The sequence below is a fragment of the Esox lucius genome, chromosome 19, assembly GCF_011004845.1.
Source record: "Esox lucius isolate fEsoLuc1 chromosome 19, fEsoLuc1.pri, whole genome shotgun sequence".
NCBI classification, from domain to species: Eukaryota; Metazoa; Chordata; class Actinopteri; order Esociformes; family Esocidae; genus Esox; species Esox lucius.
The window spans coordinates 27,320,021-27,344,360 of record NC_047587.1 but is presented as its reverse complement, the minus strand read 5'-3'; the positions used below and the strand labels follow the sequence as shown (position 1 = coordinate 27,344,360).

The 24,340-nt window shown below is 42.2% G+C and overlaps 1 protein-coding gene across 2 annotated transcripts in view; it reads right to left on the bottom strand.

The window, feature by feature from the left end:
* The window catches only part of cdh13 (cadherin 13, H-cadherin (heart)), a 433,392-nt gene that overhangs the window by 15,770 nt on the left and 393,282 nt on the right, over positions 1-24,340 (bottom strand). For both annotated transcript variants that reach the window (XM_020056601.2, XM_010894024.3), the window contains one exon: positions 6,862-7,092. In XM_020056601.2, coding sequence (XP_019912160.1) covers positions 6,862-7,092 — 231 coding nt within the window. The remainder of the gene's footprint in view (positions 1-6,861; positions 7,093-24,340) is intronic.

The following is a 24,340-nucleotide window of genomic DNA, read 5'->3' as shown; positions in this document are numbered from 1 at the left end:
ACTTAACTGGCTGTGTTTGTTGTGCGGTGAAGCCAGGCTTTAGAGCTGCCTTTGTGTGTACTTCAACAACACACAGGCAGGTCCTAAATGACATCATACCTGATACAGACAACAAGCAGTACGGTGCGTCTGTTTTTTTTGACATGGCAAAGCCTCTGACTACTTCAATCATCTCATCCTTATCAATAGATGGGTTGTCACAGAGTTTAGAGCCTGGTTTGAAAATTGTTTTTCTGCCTTAATCAGAGTTTAAAATATGTGAGCTTGATGTCTTATCCACAGGTTTTTCACAGGTTAGATTTTTGAGCCAATCCTGTTCACTGAATACATCAGGAATGCTGCACTTGCTGCCAGGGACTCCATTAACCACATTTATGCAGACAACAAGGTTTGATGTGGAGACTTAGTGCAAACATTTAAGTGTCTACTAAAAACAAATTTCTTCAGCATGGTCCATGCTTAAGTGCAGTCTGGCCCAGGGGCGTGAAGGTGACCAGAAAGGCTTGATACTGTCCACCCTTGCTATCTTCCCAGGTGGGCTCTCATTGCCACTGGGATGCCCTCCCTCCAATGCCATTCTGGGGCAGAGTCACTGGCTTGTTATCTCTCTGTTGTGCCCATCGTGCAACTGGGCTGAACTCTGCTGGTAATACTCAGCCCTCATTTCAGGGTGGTTGCGGTTGGTGGGTGTCCCTTTGGTTGATAGGGCCACAGTGTCACTGGACCCCCCTGTCTCAGCCCCATGGTCTTACGCTGCTATATTATTGTGCCGGGGGAGTAGGGTCAGTTCTCCTTCTCCATTGTAAATCCTTGTAAATCGGGTTGTCCCTATCCTGTCTCGTCATATTTCTGACCTAGGATTAGGTTTAATAGACTCTGGACTCAGCTGACATGCATTTATTAATCATTACAACTTGTACTGTTAAAATGCTCACCCGGCACAGCCAGAAGAGGACTGGTCACCTGGTTCCTCTCCAGGTTTCTTTCAAAATTTCGGCCTTCTTAGGGAGTTTTTCCTAGCTACTGAAATCCTTGGGATTTCAGGCTGGGTGTTTTGTAAAACCACTTTTTGACAACTGCTGTTGTAAAAAGGGCTTTATAAATACATTTGATTAATTGATTGAACAATATCTTGAATAGCCGTATGTCTTGGACACTCGGGTGAAGAGAGGGGCGGAGCTGTCAACTGATCACCACCTGGTGGTGAGTTGGATCCGATGGCGGGGGAGGAAGCTGGACAGACTCGGCAGGCCCAAGCGTACTGTAAGGGTCTGCTGGGAACGTCTGGCCGAGTCTCCTGTCAGAGAGATCTTTAACTCCCACCTCCGACAGAGCTTCGACTGGATCCCGAGGGAGACTGGAGATATTGAGTCCGAGTGGACCATGTTCTCCACCGCCATTGTCGAAGCGGCCGTTTGGAGCTGTGGACGTAAGGTCTCCGGTGCCTGTCGAGGCGGCAATCCCCGAACCCGGTGGTGGACACCGGAAGTAAGGGATGCCGTCAAGCTGAAGAAGGAGTCCTATCAGGCCTGGTTGGCTTGTGGGACTCCTGAGGCAGCTGACGGGTACCGACAGGCCAGGCGGACTGCAGCCCGGGTGGTTGTGGAGGCAAAAACTCGGGCCTGGGAGGAGTTCGGTGAGGCCATGGAGAAGGACTATTGGCTGGCCTCGAAGAGATTCTGGCAAACCGTCCGGCGCCTCAGGAGAGGGAAACAGTGCCCTACCAACGCTGTTTACAGTAGAGGTGGGCAGCTGTTGACCTCAACTGGGGATGTCGTCGGGCGGTGGAAGGAGTACTTCGAGGATCTCCTCAATCCCGCCGTCACATCTTCCATTGAGGAAGCAGAGGATGAGGGCTCAGAGGTGGACTCGTCCATCACCCGGGCTGAAGTCACTGAGGTGGTCAAGAAACTCCTCGGTGGCAAGGCACCGGGGGTGGATGAGATCCGCCCTGAGTACCTCAAGTCTCTGGATGTTGTGGGGCTGTCTTGGTTGACACGCCTGTGCAACATCGCGTGGCGGTCGGGGACAGTGCCTTTGGGATGGCAGACCTGGGTGGTGGTCCCTCTTTTTAAGAAGGGGGACCGGAGGGTGTGTTCCAACTACAGGGGGATCAGACTTCTCAGCCTCCCCGGGAAAGTCTATGCCAGGGTTCTGGAGAGGAGAATACGGCCGATAGTAGAACCTCGGATTCAGGAGGAACAGTGTGGTTTTTGTCCGGGCCGTGGAACACTGGACCAGCTCTATCCCCTCTACGGGGTATTGGAGGGTTCATGGGAGTTTGCCCAACCAATCCACATGTGTTTTGTGGATTTGGAGAAGGCATTCGACTGTGTCCCTCGCGGCATCCAGTGGAGAGTGCTTCGGGAATATGGGGTCCTGGGTCCTTTACTAAGGGCTGTCAGGTCACTGTACGACCGAAGCAGGAGCTTGGTCCGCATTGCCGGCAGTAAGTCAGACTTGTTCCCAGTGCATGTTGGACTCCGGCAGGGCTGCCCTTTGTCACCGGTTCTGTTCATAATTTTTATGGACAGAATTTCTAGGCGCAGCCAGGGGCCGGAGGGTGTCAGGTTTGGGGACCACACGATTTCGTCTCTGCTCTTTGCGGATAATGTTATTGTGTTGGCCTCTTCAAACCAGGACCTTCAGCATGCGCTGGGACGGTTAGCAGCCGAGTGTGAAGCGGTGGGGATGAGAATCAGTACCTCCAAATCTGAGGCCATGGTCCTCAGTCGGAAAAGGGTGGCTTGCTCACTTCAGGTTGGTGGAGAGTGCCTGCCTCAAGTGGAGGAGTTTAAGTATCTAGGGGTCTTGTTCACGAGTGAGGGAAGGATGGAACGGGAGATTGACAGACGGATCGGTGCAGCTTCTGCAGTAATGCGGTCGATGTATCGGTCTGTCGTGGTGAAGAAAGAGCTGAGCCGCAAGGCGAAGCACTCTATTTACCGGTCAATCTATGTTCCTACCAAAAGGACAAGATCCCGGATACAGGCGGCCGAAATGAAATTTCTCTGCAGGGTGGCTGGGCGTTCCCTTAGAGATAGGGTGAGAAGCTCGGTCACCCGGGAGGAGCTCAGAGTAGAGCCGCTGCTCCTCCACATCGAGAGGGGTCAGCTGAGGTGGCTTGGGCATCTGTTTCGGATGCCTCCGGAACGCCTTCCTGGGAAGGTGTTCCGGTCCCATCCCACCGGGAGGAGACCCCGGGGAAGACCTAGGACACGCTGGAGGGACTATGTCTCCCGGCTGGCCTGGGAACCCCTCGGTGTCCCCCCGGAAGAGCTAGAGGAAGTGTCTGGGGAGAGGGAAGTCTGGGCATCTCTGCTTAGACTGCTGCCCCCGCGACCCGGCCCCGGATGAAGCGGAAGAAGATGTATGTATGTATGTAATATCTTGAATAAATCTAGCCCCTCGATGAACTCTGTGCTGACCAGACTTCAACACAGCTACAATACCACTGATCTCTAACTACTCATCAATTCCATAAAAACAAAATTATTACTTTTCAATCAGATATTATGTCTACCTGCCTGCACCACAAACACTCTTAACTTATATAGATCTAAGGTAGAGTTTTTCAACGACTATGAGAATGATACTCAACACATTTCCTTTACAGGCTTTCAGCTATTAGTAACCTCAATAAATTAGACAATTTACCAAATCACCATCTGCTTTGTCCTTAGTGCTGACTACAACAATCATCACTGTGATCTTAACACTTTTGAAAAAACATATCCTGTAACGTCAGACTCACTACTCTAAGCTCATCTAAATTTGAATTTGTGAAGTGAGGGAGCCCTACTTCTTTCCAAAATGTGTTCCTCAAAATTCTTTGCTCTGGTAGATATCTCACATTGGTCATTCTGAAAGTAAACACCCATTTGAGCTGTCTTTCATTTATTTTATTTTTTTGTCACAAATGACTGAAACTAACTGCAAAGGACTCAAACTTCACACTTTTGCCACGGCTTGCTTCTTCAAAACAAATTGTTTGAGTCACTATCTGTCCACTGCACCGCCTAGATAAACGATACATCTGTATATCACTTACACACATATGGTGTAGGTGATATACAGATATACACTCAGTTATTGTAAATTAGATTTCTAAATTAAAGTATCTGGTTTAAATAAATAAATTAATAAAATAAATAAATATTCAGACAACCACCAGTTCAGTAAACATTGAAAACACATACACCATGACCAGGACCATCATACATCTAGAAGGTTGTTAAACTGTCTCTTTCTGCACCCTATCTATCTCAGCAGTTGATTGAAGAGCATTTCCTCCACCATTTCCTCCTGTCACTCACAGGTAATATTTTTGCACATGATTTTTGTCTCTGTCTGTGAGTCCTTTAGTTGGAGGAGTAGCCAGTCCAGCAGACATGATGCAACTCCTGAATCAATGGTTCAATGTGCTCTGTCCGCACCAGCTGTTTGACAGCCTTGCAATCCCACTGAGGCCCTTACTGAGGCCCTTACTGAGGCCATGTTGACCACCTAGAGAGACTGAGACGTGTACAGTATAGTAGGACTTTTCTAACACCTGTCCTGTCCCAAGGTCACAAAGCATTATCACTGAGACACACATACACACACAAACAATCTAAGACAAATACACGTTAGACCCCAAAAACCTAAATTAGAATTAATATGAGTACAATTTAATTCTAAGCAATTCAACTGAGAAATTAAACATAACATTCTCAGTCTGCACAAATCAGTATTTTCCGAACATTAAATATTGTTTTAATAAAGCCTAGCTTAAAGGAAAGGTTTGCTATTTTTGATCCTGGGGACTTTTTTCAGATTATCTTGCCTAATCCTGCACTGCAGAGACATTATTTTGGGAATTAATACAGTATACGGAAGCCTCTCCTGGGCTATAATGAAAGTGAATGGGACAACGGATAGCGTGCAAAATGATATGATACATTGGGTTTTCCAAAATGGGAACGCCATGGTGTATTGATATAGGTCTAAGTATGTTCTCCTGAAAAAAAAATGTGAAAATGAGCATTGTATCAAATGTAATGTTCTACATGAAACCAAACTATTTTTATCATAAACAATGCACTACCTCACAAAATCTAACTTCCGCACTCAAGCTAACAGCACAGTGCTGTTTCAGAACAACTGAACTACGGTACTGTCCTCATTCGGGTTTACTTGCTGGCAACAAGAAAAATGTACAGTATTTATCTAAATGTTTTGAGAACGTATTAATTCCAAACCAGAAAAGGAACCAGGCAAGCCTAGTTATGCCGGCCTGCAATTAAAAGTAACAAAAGTTGTTGCCCTCACTGATTTCAAACCCAGGTCTCCCACATGAGTGTCTGTGTCTTTAACCACTACACAATGGAGCTGTACATTTACCCTGTGTTGGTATAGCATCTCGACATTGGATCACTCTGTCACGCATTAACATCACGCCAACTTTGAATATTGCGCTAGGCCCCATTAAGCATTGTGTTCAACTGACTAAAGTTACAAGAATTGTGAACAGTTTCATTTTAGGCTCACTGTAACACAGCTACTGAAGGTTGTAGCCAGAAAATATTTTATTCCAAATGCATTATTTGTTTTGACGATTTTCGAACGGAGGACCTATTGGATGCAGGCCTGTGTCTCTAACCACCACTCTATTTACCATGGGGTAGTCAGTTAGTCAGTCACTAACTCACTCACTCACTCAGTAAGAGATATTCACTCTTCTTTGTAGGCTCTGCTCACACGATATGGCAAAAATAATGTCTCCACAGTCCAGAATTAGGCTAGATAATCAAAAAAAGGCCCCATGATCAAAAATAGCTAACCTTTCCTTTAAGACCGTAGTCAATATTTCTGCCATCCCCAATCCTTTAATTCCTTTCTATTCAATTCAAATACCATTTAGTAAAAGATGTAGTCTGTTTTTTTGGTTCCAGCTGTTTCAACTGATGGGCGCTGCACTAGTCTGATGCACTCGTCCTGGAACATTTTGTACAGTATTTAGGTGATTCAGCTTTTCTTACTTTAATATAGGCTTTTTTTTAACATGATACATTAATTTAACAAACCATTGTTTAAGAAGAATGGTAAAAACAAATCATGTAATGTTTAAGCCATATGTAGAAACATATGGCAGACCAATCTGCAAAGATATAGTTATTGTGTTGGCCCCTTTTTCACAATATGGTGTTTATGAAAATTTGCTATGAAATGAACCAACATTTTCATTGTTTATTACTAAAGTCTGTACTGTATGGTGTTGTTGTGTAAGGAACTATTGTATTGGACACTAGTCAAACCATCTATATATGTTGAATATACGGCATGCTCTATAAAATATTTTTTTACTGTGGCTATACACCATCTATATACTCTATACACCCGGTCTGCAATTGATCAAAATACACTCAATATCTACATACTCTTTGTTAAAGCTCTATACACTCCCTCTCGACCATACTTATAAATACTGTGTTGCGCTGCTGCATTATATTAGAGACGGACCATACATGATGGAAAATAATCATTTGTAGAGTTATGTTATAAATCATTTGTATAGTTGTTATAAATAAGCCTTTGAATTGATAATTATCAACATTTCAGTTTATGGTTATTATTGGGTACGGCCAATTCAAATTCTGAGCAATTTGCCATTCAATTCAGAATTCATCACAATGCTACATCTTCCGTGACATGAAGAGGAGAAAATGTGATGCACTTTCCCCTAATCATTTCGAAATACACCAGAAATTATTTCAGAAAACATGGGCCAGTATTGCAAAAAAACACAAAGACATTGACTGCCAGTCGGTTGCTGCCTAGGGAGTGTATTGTGTTGTAATGTAGCTGACAGTCTGAACTCACTGTTCACCCTGAAGACCTTCCATGTCTTCTCCAGGCCAGGCTGTTTTCCCAGTTCAATCTTGAAGGGCCCAGCGTTGGGGTGGACGTCCCTGTCCCGACCCCCCACTATTACAACACTGTCCTTGGCATCTTCACACACACGTACTACCGACGGGTGCACATAGGGAGCATTGTCATTGTAGTCCTCCAGATGGATGACCAGGGTCCCTGTACCTGTGGCTGGTGGGCTACCTGCCACAAGGAAATAACATCTGTTAGCAAAAAACCCACAACACAGCTCTTTTACAAACACAGATATTGTTCTGCTTTAAACATTCATGAGACTCTGAGCATGAAGAAACTAAAACTGTAAATACAAATATTTCCAGACCAAAAGAACACTGATTGCTTGGATCAAGGTTGTGAGGGACCTAGAATGGCTCTCTGTATTGAATGATGCAGAAAGACGGAAGAGCTGTGTGATATATGAGCCACTGTGACTCAATGTGACTGTGTCTGCTTCGCAAAACCCTTTTTTCCATAGTCAATCAATACGTCTGACCACTGCCCACAGCACTGTATAGTATATGGAATAGGTCACCACGTGGGACTCAGCCTTTCTGTTGCTAAGAGATTAGAAGAGATTAAAAAGCAGCTGCATGGAAAATACTTCTTCTTGAGGTCACTGGCAATTACCCACACATGACAAGATCAGCAATTAGAGAATCATCTCACCGATATGCGCTTTTCAGGAACCAGGGAGAGTTTGAGTGGAGGGGAGGTGACTGTGTCAAGATGCAAAGTGTCATAAACGTCAAACTGTTCAAAAGAATACCAGTTTGATTTTCATGGCTGTGTTATTAGTGAGGTGGTGCCTTAAGGCGACAGCACGTGCCTCTGAAATGAGCTGTGGTGCAACCAATTGTCTTTAGAAGCCACGTAATTAGATGAATTAGTCCACCTGTGTATAATCAAGGACTTTCACAAGATTTCAGGTACCTACACCTGTCTGTGGGAGGTCCCACACTTAATATAGTTGCATACTTCCTCAGAAACTGTACATTATGACTAAGACTAAGGAAAATTCAAAGCAAATATAGGAATAAGGTTCATAACTGAGAGAATATGGCACCACTATGAATCTGTCTAGAACAGTCAGTCCCTAAACACATAATATACGAGAAGGGGGCATGTCAATGAGGCCACCTATGATAGAGAGAGACACTGTGCATACTGCAACAATAGCCTGGGTGCTTCACAAAAATGGTCGTCATGGGAGCATGGCAAAAAGAAAATAACATTAAATCTAGCTAGAGTTTGCCAAAAGCCATTTTGGAGACTCTGAGTGAAAGAAGTGGAAGAAGATTCTATCATCTGATAACAGCAAAATAGATGTACAGGCTGTCTTTGTACAGCAAAGTACAGAAAAGGCCTGGAAGAAATCCTGTTAAAGTCTGCAAGAGACCTGGGACTTCGGAGAAGATTCATCTTCTGATTAATCTTACATCCCTCAAACCACACTCAATTGACTGAGATCTGTGTGGATGAGTGGGTAAAAATAACTCAAAAAAGATGTCAGAGACTCCAAGTTATCCCTGCTAATGGAGGTCCCACAAACTATTGAATGAAGGGGTTCACATATTTTTGCACTTGCACTAATTCCTTTAAAATCCTGTTTTTTTTTTTACTACATGCATGATGGTCCTCTAAACCAACATACGGAATTAGTAACCATAAACATGTTATGGTGGATACTGTAGAAGACTGGTTCTTATTAAATAAAGATGCATGGTGAACACAAAAAAATTGGACTGTATTCTGTTGCCTCTAGATTTCAGGAAATAGTTGTTCCGTAGGTCTATAAAAACCCTTCTACTCCCAAAGCCCAACCCCCATCAACACTCAGTTAGATTGTGCTCTGCTAGATTTTTGTGTTGCAATACAATGAGCTGGTATTAGATGTTGGTCATATCTGGCAGATTAGATCACTGAGGTGGAAAGAAAGTACCCAAATTGTACATTGAACATCAAGTGGGATTTTAACCTTGTGGGCTTATTTACACTGCGATTTAGATAAACAAGACTTGTTGCCTCATTTTCATTGGTACGATACATTGTTTAACACTGTAAACAGGTGAAAATCTAAACTGTTAACTACCAAGGGAACATGGAACACTTTTACAACAGATACCAGCAGTGTAGTTACAACAACTTGCTGCAGTGTAGTTACAATAATCTGCCACATTGGAGGTGTCATTGTTTATATCCAATCAACTTCTCTGAATTTGGCTGAATCCAAGCAGACAATATATCCCTATATACTTCAGAATTCTTCTGTCTTCTGTCACATCTTCTGTCTAGTGACCCAGTGCCATTAGAAGCCATGCATGCCCATGCCATTACACTGCCTCCACCAAGTTTTACAGATGATGTGGTATGCTTCGGACCATGAGCTGTTCCAAGCCTTCTCCATAATGTTTTCTTCCCATCATTCTGGTGCAGGTTGATCTTAGTTTAATCTGTCCAAAGAATGCTGTTCCAGAACTGGGCTGGCTTATTTAGATGTTTTTTGGCAAAATCTGGCCTTTCCATTCTTGACGCTTATGAATGGTTTGCACCTTGTTGGGAACCCTGTGTATTAGCTCTCGTGAACTCTTCTGTTTATGACAGACATGGATGATGATATGCCTATCTCCTGGAGTGTGTTCTACACTTGGCTGGATGTTGTGAAGTGGTTTTTCTTTACCATGGAAAGGATCCTGCGATCATCCACCACAGTTGTCTTTCGTGGATGTCCAGGCAATCAATGAATGAACATGAACAAATAATGAAGGAATAGCCCAACAGTCCATGAAACAGCTTTTGAGTCATTTGTCCAATTACTTTTGATCCCTTGAAAAAGAGTGGGCTACATATTAAAGAGCTGTAATTCCCAAAGGCTTCCTCCAATTTGGATGTGAATACCCTCAAATGAAATATGAGATAGGGCACTTTAAGCGCACATTCATTATTTAATTGTAACTTAAATATAATTTGGGTCCAGCCAAAATAACAAAACTTGTCATTGTCCAATTATTTCCGGACCTAACTGTATGTTAAAAGCTGTAATTACACAGATAGCTTTTTCCCATGAACTGGAGTTTGGCCCAGTCAAATTAGCTCTTTTCCAATTGAGCAGAATTGATCATTTACATGCAGACAGACTAGCCATAAAAGGAGTTCTCGATATACCTTGTTTGGTGACTGAGAATTACTCCCTCTATTGTAGCGTTCTTTGAACAACCAGGTGAATTGGCATTATCTGCACATCGACAACTTATTCAATAATGATCCCACATTCAGGGACAATATCATTTTAACATCAGAAAACACCCTTATCAGGATCTGTCACTACACTTACATGAGCACAAGTGGAGAATTGGAAACTGGAAAAATAAATCCAAGCAGCGTTGTGTTTCCAATACTTGACTGACTGCTAGAGATGCCCTAACAATACAGTTGCTATAGCTCCCATTGGGACAGAGAAAAGGCTGCTGGATCTAGGGGATGCACTGCAGGTGAAACCCAATCAAACACAACAGCTGCTCAATCCGAACCAAACAAACACGTGCGTACAGGTGGAATTAATTAAGAAATTAATTATGATTTGAGCTGTATAGGGAGAAGATCTTAAGTCATTTGTTTAACTTTTTCTCACTGTTAATGTGTTTATAACAGGTGACAGACTGTGGTGTAATCAAACATTTTCAACATGCTGAAACAAAAACAGAAAGCTCCTGTAGATACAGTATGTTGATATGGATTCTAACAGGTGCAATAAAATGCTGTAGTTTTGATGAAGATAGAGATTTTCGGGTACAAAGAGCTTGTGATTATCTGTATTTATTGCAACACATAAACACTATAGTGACAGGCTCTACCTCTCCCTGTGTGTCCCAGAGAAGACAGATGTTGCAGGAAACATGCACATTCTGCCCATTTCTAGTGAGACATGCCAAACTGTGCTTGGCTAGGGTTTACTTTAGCCGTTGGCCTTCTCTTAGCTACTAAAATACGTATCCCCTAACCAAACCACTGTATTTCTCCTTTCCTGCTCCTTGTCAGTACAAACCGAGTTCATCTTTTGTTCACAATTCCACTCATCTATGTCACATAGATTAAGTTAAACTAATATGTGTTGAGAAGCATTAAATCATTATCATTTTATGTTTGCATTCAAGCCTATCTTGCATCATTAATAGGCAATTTGGTCACAGTTCGACATTCCAGCTAACAAATGAAAGCAGGAAAAGATTTAAAAAATGCATGCATTGACAAAATAATCTTCCCTTCAATATAGGCTACCCACAATGTCTCTGCCTGAGTGTTTTCACAGAAAATGTTCATGAATGTTTGAAACCAGCAAAACTGGTTGTTTAGTACCCATTGATGTATCCTAATCTTTTTTACATTAAAGAGAAATGTACCATTAAAACCATTGTGTCCGGAATAAGTTTACATGAAGTACTTGTCAAATGGTGCTCCTTGTAGGGGAATGTTTTCCTAGTAAATCAACTATGCCCACAGTACGCACACCATGGATCTCACAATAAGTAATTGATTGACACCACACACACTGAAATTCACCAGAAAAGCTTAATTTCTCAAAGGTGCCAAGCATTTTGACACTTAATTAGTCAGAAATATATGTACATATTGAGTTATGTAATTTTGGTTGATTCCTGTGAATCATATAGAAATAATGGACCTGTGAACAATATAAAAAAAATTCTGCCCCAGTACCATGTAATAATTAAATACATTGAAGTGGTGATGAATGTTTTATCACACCATGCCACTGACTTCTATTGAGTTCTATTTCGAATATGGCTGCCAGTGGCTAGAAATGCCATTTTTAATTCAAGGGGAATTTTGAAGCATCTTTTTTATGTCTACCATAGACTACTGAAAACAACAAAACTGGAAAAAAGGTGCAATTTCACTTTTCTTGAACTTCAAAATGTGCAATTACCATAATTTCTGAATGCAATATCAGAGTACTGATATAATGTGCGTCATTTTAAATGACACTTTGTTACAATATCATAAGCAAATTAGTTGGGAAGCTAGGTCTCATCAACAAATGGATTTGTTTCAGAGATGGAGAGAGAGAGAGGGAAAGAGAGACAGAGAGGGAAGTATGAATCTGTCTGCAGATTCACTGTGAGGTCTTGATTGTGGTGCTTGTGGGTGGGACTTCTAACCACTACCGACTCACTCACACAGCTTTTCACCATTTAATTTGCTCTTTCACAGCTTCAATTCCTGGGTGTCCATTTCTCCGAGGACCTCTCCTGGTCCCTCAACACCTCAGCCCTGGTCAAAAAGACATGACAGTGTACTTCTTGAGGAGGCTGAAGGAGGCCTCTAAGATCCTTGTGAACTTCTACTGCTGCACAATCGAGAGCATTCTGACTAACTGCGCCACAGTGTGGTTTGGTGGTTGCTCCGTACTGGACCCGAAAGGCCCTGTAACGGGTGGTGAAAACTGCCCAGCACATCACAGGTACCCAGCTCCCAGCCACAGGTACTGGTAGATCTCCAGTGCAAGCAGTGTCTATGCATGGCTTGCAGCATCACCAGGGACCCTTCACATTCATGCCACAAACTGTTTGCACTCCTCCCATCAGGCAGGCGGTATATGTCTCCCCTTTCTTACACCTGAAGGCTCAGGAACATCTGCTGTAACCCTGATGAACTCTGAGACCCATCACTAACCATACCCACCCTGTGTACTATTGGACTCTGACACTGCCTTACAAAGTCTGATAAGGAAGTTTTCAGTTGTCTACAGGTATGTGTCATGTGCTATTCCTGTATTTCATTTGCACATGCCGACTTGCACCTTAAATTTGCCTTCAACCGCCACTGTACTTGCATTTACAGTTGTTACATACACATCTACCTCGGGAACCTCACTGCTGCTATCCCTGCATTTCAGTTGCGCATGCTACTCTACTCCTTCAATTTGCTTCGATTGTAAATTTAGAAAGCCATTGAGAATTGCCACTTGTACCCGGACAAATATCTATCCCATTTGTACGTACATTATACTTAATTCTTGTAAATTTTCTGCCCTCCTCTATTTGCTTCCATTGCACATTTAGAATTGTCATATGTAATGCATTTGCATTAATCACACATCTATACATTACACTTGTACATACATATACTTGTAAATGTTCTTCTGCTGGCACTTTTTGTTAGACAAACTGCATTTCGTTGTACTGTACTTGTTCAATAACAATAAAGTTGAATCTCATCTAATAACATCCTGGACCAGGTCGAAAGTACTATAGTCAAGTATTTCAGTGTGGAAATAGGAGAAGGGGGATGAACGACTGCATTAAAATCCCCAACACGCATTCCATGAAAAACACTGGAGCCTCTGCTCTGCCACAGATGCTGTGTCTAAGAACAGGTAGGGAGGTCCAAAAGAGGCCCAATTCAGAAATGTCTCTAAAACACTAGTTTGGAGTGAACCCCCACCATGCAACTGTTGTTGTTGTGGAAACGGCATTGTCAAACAAACTTAACCAGATGTTACTCACAAAGGCCCTAAATCCCCAGGCAGGAACAGTTCATTGTTCTGCGATGTTTCTAGGATGCTATGCTGCCTCAGGAGCTGGAATAACTGTCATACAGTAATTAAAAGAACCATAATTCTGCTGTTTATCAGAGAAATCTAAAGGAGAATGTCAGGTCATCTCTCAGGCAGATGAAGCAGAAGCACAGCAAGACGATGGCAAGTCTACATGAACATCAGCAAAACAATTTACATTTCCGAATGACCTAGTCGATGTTGATATGTTGACTTGCCCGGGTGTTTGTTGTGATGTTGTGACTGGACCTACAAAGGGCAGTTTATGCTCAATAATCTGCAAATGTTGTTAAGTATTCACAGCCCTGCATGGACGAGTGAGACCAAGTGTCTACACAGTGATGTGAGAGATCGATCAATAACTGAAGGAGAATTTGGTTGCAGTTACTGCAGCTAGAAGTGGCATAACAAATTACAGGGTGTGAGTGGCAAGCATATTTTAACAGGGCACACTGGGTGCTGCATAACTTTCTTCATTATTTAAATCAGATAAGTATATTATGTCATTAGGTTTACATCATTTTAATGTATTGTTTTCTTCACAGATCTAGGAACATTTACAATAGTGGCAAAACATGCACAAAAAAATTACAAATGTCAAAGAAGTGAAATATTTTGATGAATCTGTATTAGCTCCATTGTCAGAGCCCGGTTTGTATCACTCTGACCTTACAGCTTTACCCAGAGCAGCGCACCAATGAGAGGTGGACAGGGACTGGGGATGATTGACTTGTGGTGCTTGAAGGCCTTAAAAGCTTCTCTTCTGTTGCAGGCTGAGAAGAGATACTCCCTCCTTCTTTCTCTTACCAACCCCCTTGTCTGAAGACTAACACACTTTCCTGTTTCTCTCTCTCAAATGAGTGACAGGGTTGTGTTGAGACCAGCAGCAGTTTGACATAAAGCAAGCAAAGCTTCTCCCCGGCACACAGTGTGATGGGCATACAATCTATAATCTATTTCTGTGCCGCTTTTCATCTGAAAAAAACAGGCTTTGTAGTGCAGTACAGACTTTTGATTGGTAAGAAAAACAACATCACATGGGCTTCAACGAAATAGGTTTTTTTGTTGTTCTTTCTTGTGTAAAAGGGTTATTGTTGTGGACTATTTATTAGAGAAAAGGCTGTCGGCTTTATAACCTCTCCAAACTCTGTGGAGAAAAGGGCCCTTCTCACATTCCACTAAGAGCTGCATTTTTGTGGCAATTCAGACCTCACAATAGTTTTATCTGCCTGGGTACTGTTTTTCATTTTTTCATTAGAACTACAATTAAATGTAGGATTGCTTAAAAAAACATCTATTGGGAGGGAGGATGCCCTTGGCTGGAAATGCTTATTATTGTTGTATTATTGTTATTATTTTCTAAGCTACCAAAGCAGCTGATGGAGAAAAATTGGGGAATGAGAAATAGCATTGCCAGAAAATGTCATAATACATCACCATCTTCCAAGCAGCCAAGAAAACTAATACTCAGACGCAAAGGCGAAATAAAGAGTGTTTGAAAAGAGATGAGGAGAGGGAAAAAAGAGAGGTGACTGAGGCAGAAAAGGTGTGAAGGAGGATATAGCAAGACGAGTAGATTTGAAGGAGAGGTAGACAATGAGACAGAGACAAAGGAAAGAGACAGAAGGACACTCAGTTAAATATATTATGAAATCACTAATCTATGCACTCACTAAGAGCATGTCACATTACTAAAACGTAAAATTAAGAGGAGGGTGGGAGACAGAAAGACAGGAATTGTAAACTTTAGGTGGATACACACAACCAGTAAAATAAGAACCAGGACCCGGAACAAGATAGGACTTTGATGAGGGCTTGAGAGGCAATTAAACAATCCATTTAGAGAACAATAAACCCAGTCAGCAGAGTATGAATACTACAACATTTTTAAGACGCCACAGAAAGGCGCTCCACTAAATCACTCAAACCTTTCCCTCGAACTCTCAGTTTTTTCTCTCTCTCATGTAGTGAAAGACCAGTTTCATGCAAATCGAATCAGCTTATCATCCCTGTAATTGAGTCCAGCCACAGACAGTTTATCAGCTCGAAAGTGTTATCGATAAAAATGACTTAAGGGAGACAGGTGAGGAGGACAGGTGCACTGCTTGTCGGAAAAATAGACTTCTGGTGGTCATTTCATTATATCAAGCAAATGGAACGTCTATAGCTAAAATTAGAAACAGCAAGATAGGAATGAAAGCATATTATTCACTCTCCATTAACGCTAGCTCAACCATGGCATAGCTCAACCATGAACCTCTTCTACAAGGTAGGAGAGGATCATCGACATTGTGCTTAAAGGGATAGTTTGACCTAAAATCATTATTTGGGGAAATTCCCCCATACCTGTTGTTGTATGTGAAGGTGGAAGGTGTCATATTTTACGATATGTCATGGAAATGTGTGGGGAAAGATGACTTAGTGTAAATATCATGAATCTCCTCAACATCAATAAGCTAAACTAGCCTCTCATTAACTTTAGCAAAAATGTTCCTACATTTAATCTACTATGTGAAGCGTTACAAATTTCAAGCTATGTTGAGCCAGTAAAAATCTGATGGTTATATATACACTGATGAGCCAAAACATTAAGACCACTCACAGGTGAAGTGAATAACCTTGATCATCTCCTTAAAGGGCACATGTAAGCGAATAATCAGTTCCTGTAGTCAACATGTTGGATGCAGGAGAAATGGGCAGAAGAAAAGACTTGAGTGACTTTGATAAGGGCCAAAATGTTATGACCAGACGATTGAGTCAGAACATCTGTGAAACAACAAGGCTAGTGGGTGCTCCCGGTCAGCAGTGGGAAGAAACTACTGACAGTTGTCTGAGGAGGGACAAACCGGCAACAGGGTGTTGGTTGCCAAAGGCTCATCGATGCATGAGGACAAAGAAGGCTATCTCGTCTGGTCTGAACTGACAGAAGGTCAAATGTGGCACAAGTCACAGAAAATGTTAATGATGGTTAAAAAGGTGTCACAACACACAATGCAGCACACCCTGCTGCATATGGGGCTGCGTAGTCGCAGACTGGTCAAAGTGCCCAGGACGACCCCTGTCCACCATCAAAAGTGCCTACAATGAGCAAATGAGCATCAAAACTGGACATCGGAGCAGTGAGAAAAGGTCGCCTGGTCTGATGAGTGGTGTTTTCTTTCACATCACGTGGACGCCCATGTATGCGTGCGCCATTTATCTGGGGAAGTGAAGGCACCAGAATGCACTGTGGGAAGACGACAAGCCGGTGGAGCATCTGTGGGATGTGCTGGATAAACAAGTCTGATCCACGGAGGCTCCACCTCGCAACTTACAGGACTTAAAGGATCTGCTGCTAACATCTTCAGAAGTCCAGGGGAGTTCATGCATTGGCGGGTTGGTGCTGTTTTGGCGGCATGCCGTGGAGGACGAACAGCATATTAGTCAGGTGGTCATAATTATTTGGCTCATCAGTGTATGCTATTGTCACCAGTCACTGCTTTACAACTGGAAATGTATTTTACTACTAACATTGATTTTGCTATGTATATATACAGTGGATATAAAAAGTCTACACACCCCTTTTAAAATGCCAGGTTCTTGTGATGTAAAAGAATGAGACAAAGATGAATCATGTCAGAACTTTTTCCACCTTTAATGTGACCGATAATGTGAACAATCCATTTGAAAAACAAACAGAAATCTTTGAGAAAGCCCCAAAGCATGATGCTGCCACCACCATGCTTCACTGTGGATATGGTGTTCTTTGGGTGATGTGCAGTGTTGTTTTTGCACCAAACATACCTTTTGGAATGATGGCCAAAAAGTTCAACTTTGATTTCATCAGACCATAACACGTTTTCCCACGAGCTTTTGGGGGACTTGATGTTTGTTTTTGCAAACTTCAGCAGGGCTCTGGTTTTTTTCTTTGTAAGAAAAGGCTTCTGTCTTGCCACCATACCCCATAGCCCATTGTACATTGTTGTCACGTGTACTTGGCAGAAATTCCTGCAGTTTCTTTAATGTTGCTGTAGGCCTCTTGGAAGCCTCCCTGACCAGTTTTCTTCTCGTCTTTTCATCAATTTTGGAGGGACGTCCAGTTATTGGTATTGTCTCTGTTGTGCCATATTTTCTCCACTTGGTGATGACTGTCTTCACAGTGTTCCATGGTATATCTAATGCTTTGGAAATTATTTTGTACCCTTCTCCTGATTGATATCTTTCAACAATGAGATCCCTCTGATGCTTTGGAAGCTCTCTGCAGACCATGGCTTTTGCTCTGAGATGCAACTAAGAAAATGTCAGGAAAATCCTACTAGAACAGCTGAACTCAATTTGTGATTAATCACTTTAAATGATTAGTCACTTTAAATGATGGGAGGTGTGTAATGACTTCTTTTAACATGAGTTTGAATGTGATTGGTTAATTCTGAACACAGACACATCCCCAGTTATTAGAGAGTGAGCACACTTATGCAACCAGGTTATTATAAGTTTTTTTTTTTTCTCGAAGATTTCATTTTGTTTTTCAATTGAATTGTTCATATTAGAGGTCACATTAAGAGTGGAAAAAGTTCTGACACGATTTATCTTTGTCTCATTCTTTTACAACGCAAAAATCTTGCATTTTAACAGGGGTCTGTAGACTTTTTATATCCATTGTATGTATGCAAACCTTTGCTACCAGCTAATGGAATTTGGCCATAGTAACCTTCTCAATCTGAAAATGATGCAGCAAACAGACAAAAATTTACATTGGACATCAATTACTTCATTGTAGGCCTATTACAATACATAAATCATGTGATAGTACCATCGACAGTGTCCATGCATTCCTTCGCCTCTTTCCTGCTTTTTCGCCATTTAGGAGAATTTCACTCTAGGCTATATTGATTGACATGTAAAGTATAAGACATTCATTTATTTGTTACATGTTGCCATTTACCAGTACAGATTTGTAAAAACTGTGGATTGTTGTCATAAAGCACCATGATGTTGAAGCATCAACCGAGGAGCACAAACATGACAAGAGTATGTAATAAACATTTCACAACGGAGTTTGTTAGTATAGTACTTGCTTGTTATGTTATTATAAATAAATGACATACTATCTAACTTCATCATTGAGGCCTCATGATGAGCTAACTAGCTAACTAGAATTTGGGTGTAACATGATGATTTTGTATTGTTGGAATGGCTATTTTATTTAGCTAAGTTATATTCTCCATGGGGCAGTAAATAGACTGGTTTGATAGCTTTTCTGGAAAAAATTAAGAGATCCGGGTTAAAATTAAGAGATCAGTGCAAATTTAACGCTTCTGTTCTTCACTCAACACTTTCATTTTCAACTTTTTTGGAAAGGAAAGAAAAAGGTGCAGTGGTCTCTTCATTTTTTCTGGAGCTGTATACCTCTAATAGTTCAAGGGGGATTTGAAATTCACAGTGTGACTCTATTGACATCCGTCATTAATCACAGTGGTCTTTTTTTTAGGAGCTTGTTGGTTCCTAGTGAAGACAGACCATTTAGCTGCAGCCTGCCAGAGTACTGCCCAGGCATCCCTCCAAGAACAAAGCAGCTCATTTGCCTCCTATATCCCTGTAATAAGACACAAACTAGGATGAGTTCAGTCTCCCTACACAGCCCATGCCCCTGGCAGCTTTCAAACTTACACCCACAGACATGCCACCGCTTTGTGCTATCCTTCTCTGAAATGGTCTTCAAACCAGAAGAAGACAATATATGATTTGGGCCTTTTTTATACTTACAGGGAGAAGCGAAAGTGACATGGAGATTTTGTACAGCACCAATGTTGAAATTAAGTTTCTTTATATACCTTAATTTCAGTTTCATTTGACAAAGTTAATTAAATGCTTAGTGAGATGATGAATTAGTTTACCAGGCCAGCGTGAGCTGACTTGGTTGCTATTGCCCTCCTGTCCGCCCTCCTGTCGCCCCCATTGACTGTCTGCCTGACCTGAGCTTCTTCTCATGTGTTTCTACTCAGCTTAATGAAGTAGATGCAAACATGTAAAAAAAATATGTTATCTGTTACAGCTTTGCTGTACTAGTTATTTGTTTATTTAAAGGCTATTTTTACTTTCTGGTTATGATCAGAACCTGTAGTCATTTTGTAACTGCGCTGTGATTTCTACAAACATTTCAAACAATTTCTAACATTTCAAACAATAATGAATGTTTTCATTTCAATGCCAACATCCTGTAAAAAAAAATTCAGAACAGGCCCAAGATGTTTTCAGTAGTGTTAGTGAGAAAGAGAGATGTGCTGTAACTTAAAAAAACATTGAAGTAGACCTACATTGGAAACATGAATGGCTTAAAAGTCACATTTGTTCAAATGTTATGGTTTCAATAAATGCTTAAATGCTTCAAATAAGTATGATTCGTTTATTTCCCTTATATAATATAACAAATCACTATATATTTAACATCATATACTGGTTTTCAAAATAGAAAATTGTTTATTGACACATTTTTACTGCACATTCGGAAATTGTGATTCATTGCGATTAACCAAAGAATATCACGCAATTTATCACAATAATTCTAATTGCATGACATAGCTAAACCAAACCCATTTTTCTGTAAGTGATCTTTTTTCCCCTAACTTTAAGGATTCTAACTACAATTGAATGTTTCCACCCCTAGTAGGTAGGTTAATGAGACAGAAGTCGAGGCTGCGTAGGGCTGTGATCTCTGCTTCTCCCACCATATTCCATTACTGCGCCATTATCTACAGCCAGACGCTGGCTCCTGTTCCCGGTACCCGGCCTATCCTCCCCCGTCCTCCTCCGCGCAGGCTGCTTCAAAGCCCTGGGTCATAACTGACTGGCTGTGCAGAAACACAAGTCTGCAACGAAAGTTAACCTCATCACCTGCGGCTGTTTCCTCATAAAGGGACAGCTCTGACTGAAACGGAGAGGATATAACCGACAGCAGCACTCAGTCCGCTCAGGGAGGAGGGAATGTCTTGGCTCATTCTTCCGTCTCTCTCGATCAGTTTGTCTCTTTCTTGGATGAGAGCCCGTGTTCCACAGACCTGGCTGCTGGAGCTGGAAGGACCTCGATGAGATGGTTTGTTTTGTTGTTTGTTTTAAACATCTTCAACGGTGCAAGCAGCCAGCCTGGAGCCGATCTAACCTGTTCAGAATGTCACAACCTGACAAAATCAGTCACTCCCAAGTCCCAAATTAACCAGACATTTGTTTGTCAATGACCGATTAATCAGTGAGTTCCATATTAAGCAGGAAAAGAACAGCCAGTAAATCGGTAGTCTGTCAGACTATGGAACTGCCAGTTGTGACTGATTCAGAATGCGTTTTCAGATGCACTGGACTGACACATGATGAGACAAGGCTGTCTCAGTGGAGCCTCTCTCCCTGTACGCTGCTAGTTAACGTAAATCCATTTCGATTTCTGGATTCGCCTCCAACTGGCTGACTGGCTGAATGAGTGGAGCAGACATGACAGACACTTAGCTCTAAATCACTGTATCAGAGCCGTTCTCAGCGCTCCAAATGACTCAGGCCATTACGGCCACCACCGATGTCTCCTTCTTAACATTGCTGTGAAACAGGTCAAGCAGAGCCATAGAAATCACGGCCACTTCTCCGAGACTTTCTTGTTATGCGAAGCTGTGGCCGCAAGGCGCCTTTGAAAACGAATCAGCCCTCGGTGTGGCTGCGAAACCAGAACGGTATGGAAATCGCGTTGTGCCAGTGGATACAGAGGCTTCGTCCGGCCCAAATAGGTGTGGAAAATTCCTCTAAACGGGTGCGCTCTGCAGTCCGACAATGTTTTAAAACGGCCCGCCCTTTTACATGGCTACATACCGAGGCTGCCTAAAAAACAAGCCACGCTCCACTCCCTCATGCATACATAAAGAGCTGCTGATATGAGGCACAGTGGCGGTGTCAGGAGTCTGATAATGTATTCCTCACTCTAAACGACAAGTGCAGGCAACCAGGAGGCTGTTTAACATTTAAATAAAGAGCAGCAAACGCAGCCATTCAACAACATGCAGGAGACGTGTTTGCCACCCAGTAAACAGTTGGAACAACATGGTTCAATAGCCATCGCCCGCTATTAAAACCTTGGCCTGAATGTCCTCATAAACATGCACACTGTGGGAGATTTTACTGTCCTAGATAGCAGTACGGAACATTGGGAGTGAGGTCTATTGTGTTGCCTATTGTATTTCGACCAACACCATGAACATTCAGAGTTACAAAGGCATACACTGTACACCCAAGGGTGAGGACATTCTAAAGGTGGATGGAAAGAGAGAACTGGTGTTTCAGTAGAGATTCAAACTGCAGCTCCGCTAACGAGGTAAGCCTTAAAACGGTAGTGCTCCTGAACCATCATCTTTCTGATAGCTCCAACACGGAAAGCAAGTTGCTGTGGTGAGGCAAAGCTCAGTGGAATTCAGCCATTAATTACTAAAACGAAGAGTGAGCAGTTTTCGACAAGCAGAGAAATGTTTTACAGTTCTGCTGGAACACAGTCAGGGGCGCGGTAAGTCAGGCGAATCTGCAACTTCACACACCGATGGGTGCAAAATGGATCAATTTATTTCTCCTTCTGGTTGAACATTGGCTGGGACACAGACTGAGCACCTCACTGCTCTCTGACCGGAGCAGGGCAAGTGGAAGGCCTCCAGGTGAAGTGACCGCTGACCTTTCCAACCAGGAAGTCTATGAGGATTATAATCATCTCTCTAAATCACTGTCGGCATCCGCCCTCTCTAACATCACCTCTTCTACGTTTCCCATTATTCCAAAGTATGCCCTCGTATCTCTCCTTCCCTCTGTACTTCTGTGGGATGACGACGGGGTTAGACCAGATGAAGCCAGGAACAAGATGTTCCTATGGCCCCTAGGTTTTGTGTTTGGTATGTGGACGCTCACTTCTGTAGCATTTCATCTCTACCCACAAGGACGGCTAAGAGTTCAGCCGGATTTGTCCTATCAACAAAGTGTGGTTTTTTTGCTAAAATGCTAGAAACCCGAAAAGTTACCTTCTGGCTGAAAAGTTAAAAAGTAAGAAGTACTGAAGTGTAAAAGTCACTGAGGACTTTGGAGCGAGGAAATCAATGAGAGTGTACACTGCCGCTGGAACACATCACAATGGCTTCTTCTACCCTCTCTCTGACTACTCTCTCGAGCCAGACGGCTTACTTCCACTATCTTCTAATACCACAGCTATTGCCAAGGGTGTGACTGTGAGGAACTACTCTGACCCCAGCCCTTATTCATATCATTACAGTCAGGCTGACAAGTTTTATCTAGCTCTCTTTCCCACTGGGGGCGAAAATACTCTATATTATTTTCTCCACCTTTTCAGCAGTTTGTTAGGCATCGGGCCAAAGGTCAGAGTTAAGTTCCCTTACTGCCACTAAATGTAGTCAAGGCTTCAGAAGCTTTTATATTTTGCATTATCAAAATTTGCGATGGCAAGTCATATCTCAGTAACCTGTCATCAATCACAATGAAAAAATGTAATGCGCAACAAAGCATATCACATTTAGATTTTCCTATTTATGTATATTCAGGACACTGTGTGTTATTAGATATTTAACAGCTACTGATTTAGTAAAGTGAAACAAAAAGTTTGTACGATATAATGTATTTAATGAACAAAGTTAAACAACACTCACTACCAAAAACAGAGTTTTCTCTCACATTGCTGTGAAGCATTTTCTGATATAAAATGACGCCAAGATAGGAAAGCATTGGTAAACTATCACACTACCACCACCTTGACTGGTGATTATTTGTTTATTTGGATCACCTTTAACACGTACTCTGTCAGGTCTTCCTGGTGTCCAGTGGGGTCGTTAGGCCTAGGCGTCCGGGGCTATAGCCCAGCATCTCAAATTTGGGGGGGGGGGGCTAAGCCCCGAATGTATTGTGATCCTAGCAACACCTCTGCTGTTGTCCAATACTTAAAAGATAACAGCCAAATTTTCAATGTATACACTGTGCGTGTAAACACTAATGTAAACGCTTTTAAACAACATTCAGTACAAAACATTCAATATAAAATCAATACAAAAAAGGAAAATGCACGTCTGTGTATTAGCTGGTGTCTGTAAGATGGTGTGACTTTTCACAGTCTACTTTGCTGTGGGTGTTGTTTTATCTGTTTGTCTTTTTTGGGTGTCCAATTGGATTTCTCTCTTGAGTTACTTGTAAATTCCATGTAGTCATGGCTCTTTGTATATAACACTTAGGCTTCTATTCTAGGCTTGGGGACTGTGAAGAGACCCATGATTTTCTAGGCTTGGGGAGAGTGAAGAGACCCCTGGTGTTCTAGGCTTGGGGAATGTGAAGAGACCCCTGGTGTTCTAGGCTTGGGGAGAGTGAAGAGACCCTTGGTGTTCTAGGCTTGGGGAATGCGAAGAGACCACTGGTGTTCTAGGCTTGGAGAGAGTGAAGAGAGCTCTGGTGTTCTAGACTTGGGGAATGTGAAGAGACCCCTGGGGTTTTAGGCTTGGGGACTGTGATGGGACCCCTGGGGTTCTAGGCTTGGGGAATTTGAAGGGACCCCTGGTGTTTTAGGATTGGGGAATGCTAAGAGACCCCTGGGGTTCTAGGCTTGGGGAATGTGAAGAGACCCCTGGTGTTCTAGGCTTGGGGACTGCGAAGAGACCCCTGGGGTTCTAGACTTGGGGTGTCTGACTTCTGTGTTATTATGAGTGTCAGGACACTTTGGACTTTGAATCACAATTGTATAAGAAAATAACAAGATGTGATGCAGCCTTTCTCTCCTCTACATTTAGCAGAAAGAGACTGGCATGCATTCCATGAACATTAATATAGACTCTTATACTGTATATATATATATATATATATATATAT